Here is a 5,364-nt window from a genome sequence, read left to right as displayed (position 1 = left end):
TTGCGATAAAGAAGTTGCATTTGCGACCAAGACAGCCCAGATCAGATATCGCATTTGCTATGATTTCTCGCATTTGCGAAGCCTGCTGACCTGTAACATACCAATTGAAAACTCGCAACTTCCTAAGTTCAATTCCACTCTGAGGCCTATCCAAAACTCACCCGAGCCCTCGGAGTTCCGAACCAAACATGTACACTAACCCCAAAATATCATATGGACTTGCTCGTGCAATCAAATTATGAAAATAAAATGCAAAACTATAAATTAAACTTCAAAACTCATTATTTTCATCAAGAACACTTAAAGTTCATAACTCTCCAACCGGAGGTCCAAATCACGTCAAATAAACTCTATTTTTCACCAAATTTTACAGTTATCATTTAAATACTTTAACAAGTTTGTACCGGGCTCCGGAACCAAAATACGGGCCCGATACCAATGGTTTCAGACATCAATTTTTTTCTTTATTTCATAAATAATTCAGCAAAATAATTTCTTTCAAAGATTGATTTCTAAGGCTTGGGACCTCGGAATTCATTTCCGGACATACGCCCAAATCTCATATTTTACTGCGGACCTCCCGGGATCGTCGGAACACAGATCTGGGTCCATTTGCTCAAAATATTGACCAAAGTCAACCATAATCAAATTTTAACTTTAGAAATTTCTATTTCTCATATTTTCACATAAAAGTTTTCCGGATATACATCCGGACCATGCATGTAAATTGATGTGAAGTAAAAAGGAGGTTATAAGGCCTCAGAACACTGAATTTGTTTCTAAAATAAGTGATGACTTTTCGGGTCATCACATGTTACTTTGAGCTATTTTTCTTAATATTTTATCAGCACGAAGTTGAGCTCTTTTCTTTGTTCAGGTATATTTGTTCATTTTGTTTTCTTCGTTGTATATTTTGATTTCATGATTAGTGTCTTTAATATGCAATTTTATAATTTCCCACATCTCTAGATATGTGTAAAAATAATAAATTCGATGTTTCTTTATTTTAAGTTATTTGTATGATTGTCATGTGAAAGTTGCTAATTTTCATGTTAATAGAATTAATTGAGAGAAGAATACTTATTTTACGTTGTTCGACATTTGAAATTGTGTTAAAGTCAGAAGACATGTTTGTTCTAGTTAGCATTAAAGATATACGAATAATTTGAAGAAACAAATAGTATTCTTTTCTATAAAATTATCACTTTAGTGTATATAGATCACAAATTTGATATTATATCAATTTTTAAGATTCTTTACGCTATTATCCTAATAATTTCTTATTATTTATTATCTTTGATAGTTTTCACTATGTCGAATTTATCAATGCTTGAGTTTGTGGCATTTGACATTTCTGAAAAGAATTACCTATCATGGGTTCTCGATGTTGAGATTCACTGAACTGCTAAAGGCGTTGGTAACACCATTACTCAGGGTAATGCGGCATCAAGCCAAGACAAAGAGAAGGCCATGATTTTCCTTCGTCATCATTTGGATGAAGGTTTGAAGGTTGAATATTTGACATTGAAAGATCCACTTGAATTGTGGACTAGCCTGAAGGAAAGGTATGATCACCTTAAGGCTACGGTATTGCCGAGGGCTCGATATGAGTGGATGCACTTACGGTTGCAAGATTTTAAGACCGTAAGTGAGTATAACTCTGTTGTATTTCGAATAACTTCCCAATTAAAATTATGAGGGGATGTTATGAATGATGAGGATTTGCTGGAAAAGACTCTTACGACTTTTCATGCCTTAAATATGGTATTACAGCAGCAATATCGTGAAATGGGTTTTAAAAAGTATTCTGAATTGATCTTATGCCTTCTGGTGGCTGAGCAACATAATACCCTTTTGCTAAAAAATCATGAAGCCCGTCCCACAGGGTCAGCTCCACTTCATAAAGCGAATATGGCAGCTAGACGTGATAAGTATGGGAAAAAAACAAAATATAATCATGGCCATATGAATGCACGTGGTCATAACAATGATAAGAGACGATATAACAGACGTCATCGTGGTGGTCATGGCAAACGAGAGAATAATATGGGTTCTCAAAACAATCCTTCAAGAGGCAAAAGCGGTAACTGCCACCGTTGTGGCATGAAAGGTCATTGGAAAATTGAATGTCGTGCACCTGAGCATTTTGTCAGGCTTTATCAAAACTCCATCAAAAGAAAGGCAAATAATGTTGGAGCATCTTCTGCTAATGCCCTAGTGGAGTCTCACTTAACCTTTAAAAATGATTTTGAGGCAGGGCCTTCAAACAAAAATGATGACAATGCCGAGGCAAATCTTGCTTTAAATGATGATGATTTTCAACGCCTCGATGATCTTACTCATTTGGAAGTTGAATATTTCTTTGGAGATAAAAACTAAAGTTTGATCATTTTACCGGAGAATACAATTATGTTGTTATTTTTATTGTTTTTGTCTCGTCTAATGTTGATTTTATTTTTAAGTAGTACTTAAGTTGTCTTATGTTGTTGTTAGTGTTGTTAGTTTCTCATGATGTACTTTTATTTTTTTTATGAAGAAATTAAATTCTCCAGTCTTCAATTGGATCCAAGATGAGTAATGAAAATTTATGTCTTTTGGATAGTACTACAACTCATATAATATTAAGAGAAAAGAAATTTTTCTCTTATTTGGTTATTAAAAAGGCCTATGTTAATACAATATTCGGTAGTACAAAGTTGATTGAAGGCTCTGGAAGAGCGGCCTTATTACTACCTGGAGGAACGATATTAACTATTGATAATGCATTGTATTGTAGTAAGTCTCAAAGAAACTTGTTGAGTTTCAAAGCTATTCGCCAAAATGGCTATCATGTTGAGACATCAAACAAAGGAAAGGTTGAATACCTATTTATTACTACAATAAAAGGGAGTAAAAAATATGTGCACAAAAAATTACCCGCATTTTCTTCTGGGTTGTACCACACAAACATTGGTGTGGTTGAATCGCATGCCATAGTAAACAAAAGGTTTACTACTTCTAATAATTTTATCATTTGGCATGACCGGTTGGACCATCCCGGTTCTAACATGATGCGCAGAATAATAAAGAATTCAAATGGGCATACATTGAAGAACAAAAAGATTCTTCAATTTAAGGAATTCTCTTGTGCTGCTTGTTCTCAAGGAAAATTGGTTATTAAACCATCAGCAGATAAAGTTGGGATTGAATCCCCTGCATTTTTGGAACGTATACAGGGTAATATATGTGGGCCTATACACCCTCCCTATGGATCATTCAAGTATTTTATGGTCTTGATAGACGCATATACAAGATGGTCACATGTGTGCTTATTGTCAACATAATATGGCATTTGCGAGATTGTTGACCCAAATAATAAGGTTAAGAGCACAATTTTTAGATTATGCAATTAAGACAATTTGTCATGATAATGCTGGTGAATTTACATCTCAGGCCTTTACAGATTATTGTATGGCCACTAGAATAAAAGTTGAGCATCCGGTTGCTCATGTTCATACTCAAAATGGTGTAGCAGAATCATTGATTAAACACCCCCAACTAATAGCTAGACCATTGCTAATGAGGATAAAACTTCCCCTTTCAGTGTGGGGACATGCTATTTTGCATGCAGCAGCACTTGTGCGCATAAGGCCAACCAGTTATCATAAAGTCTCCCCATTACAGTTGGCTTTTGGTCATGAACCAAATATTTCCCATCTAAGAATTTTTGGATGTGCGGTATATGTTCCAATTGCTCCACCAAAATGCATAAAGATGGGTCACCAAAGAAGGTTGGGAGTATAAGTTGGTTATGAATCTCCTTCGATTATTAAATATTTGGAGCCTATGACAGGAGATTTGTTTACAGCCAGATTTGCTGATTGTCATTTTGATGAATCAGTTTTTTCCAACATTAGGGGGAGAAAATAAACATCTGGAAAAAAAAGATGGATTGGAACGTATTATCTCTATCTCATTTGGATCCTCATACAAATCAATGTGAATAAGAAGTTCAAAAGATCATTTATATGCAAAATGTTGCAAATCAATTGTCAGATGCATTTACTAACCTTCCACGAGTTACTAAATTGCATATTCCAGCTGTAAATGCTGCAATTCGAGTTGATGTCCCAGCTGGACAGTATGATGATGCAAATGAGTCTAGGTCATGCCTTAAACGTGGTAGACCAATTGGTTCCAAGGATAAGAATCCCCGAAAAAGGAAAGGAACAAATGATCAAGTTAATCATAACATGGAGGCAATTGCTCAAGAGGAGCATAAAGACAAAACAATTGATAAGACCTCACAGGAGATTCTAGTATCAGTAAATGATGAAAATGAAGAGATCTCAATAAGTTATTTCTCTACGGAGAAAAGGTGGAACCGAAATAACGTTGTTGTTCACAACAATTTTGCATATAATATTGCAGTTAAAATAATGCAACAAGATGAGGATCTTGAGCCGAAATCTGTCGATGAATGTAGACAGAGAAATGATTGGCCAAAATAAAAAAATGCAATTTAAGCAGAATTGGCTTCACTCGAAAAACGAAGTTCTCGGACTAATAGTCCAAACTCCTGAAGGTGTCAAGCCAGTGGGGTACAAATGGGTTTTTGTGCAAAAATGAAATGAGAAAGGTGAAGTCGTAAGATATAAATCACGACTTGTGGCACAAGAGTTTTCGCAAAGGCTTGGCATTGATTATATGGAGACATATTCTCCTGTGGTAGATGCAATTACCTTCAGGTATTTAATAAATCTGCTAGTCCATGAAAAGCTTGATATACGGTTGATGGATGTTGTCACAGCCTACTTATATGGCTCACTGGACAATGAAATTTTTATGAAAATCCCTGAAGGATTTAAAGTTTCTGAAGCACATAAAAGTTCAAGAGAAACTTGTTCAATAAAGCTTCAAAAATCCTTATACGGATTGAAGCAATCGGGGAGGATGTGGTACAATCGCCTTAGCGAGTATTTGCTAAACGAAGGGTACAAAAATGACCTTATTTGCCCTTGTGTCTTTATTAAGATGTCTAGATCTGAATTTGTCATCATAGTTGTGTATGTTGATGACTTGAATATTATTGGCACTTCTAAAGAGATTCCAAAAAATCTAGAATGTTTGAAGCAAGAATTTGAAATGAAAGATCTTGGTAAGATAAAATTTTGTCTTGGCTTACAAATTGAGCATGTACCAAATAAAATTTTTCTCCATCAATCAACATACACTGAAAAAGTTTTAAAGCGATTTCACATCCATTGAGTACCCCAATGGTTGTGAGATCGATTGATATAAATAAAGATCCATTTCGGCCTCAAGAAAATGATGAAGAGATCGTTGGTGATGAAACTCCATATCTTAGTGCAATTGGAGCACTGA

At 35.1% G+C, this 5,364-nt stretch overlaps 1 protein-coding gene across 1 annotated transcript; it reads left to right on the top strand.

The window, feature by feature from the left end:
• The first annotated feature begins 1,761 nt into the window (after positions 1–1,761).
• LOC104230900 (uncharacterized) lies at positions 1,762–2,379 on the top strand. The gene has a single exon (XM_009783806.2). The coding sequence runs from the start codon at positions 1,762–1,764 to the stop codon at positions 2,377–2,379; it is 618 nt and encodes a 205-aa protein (XP_009782108.2).
• Positions 2,380–5,364: the final 2,985 nt, after the last annotated feature.

The sequence above is a fragment of the Nicotiana sylvestris genome, chromosome 5 (assembly GCF_000393655.2).
Source record: "Nicotiana sylvestris chromosome 5, ASM39365v2, whole genome shotgun sequence".
In the NCBI taxonomy this organism is placed as follows: Eukaryota; Viridiplantae; Streptophyta; class Magnoliopsida; order Solanales; family Solanaceae; genus Nicotiana; species Nicotiana sylvestris.
The sequence above is the reverse complement of the archived record's forward strand: the minus strand, read 5'-3'. Positions and strand labels throughout refer to the sequence as shown.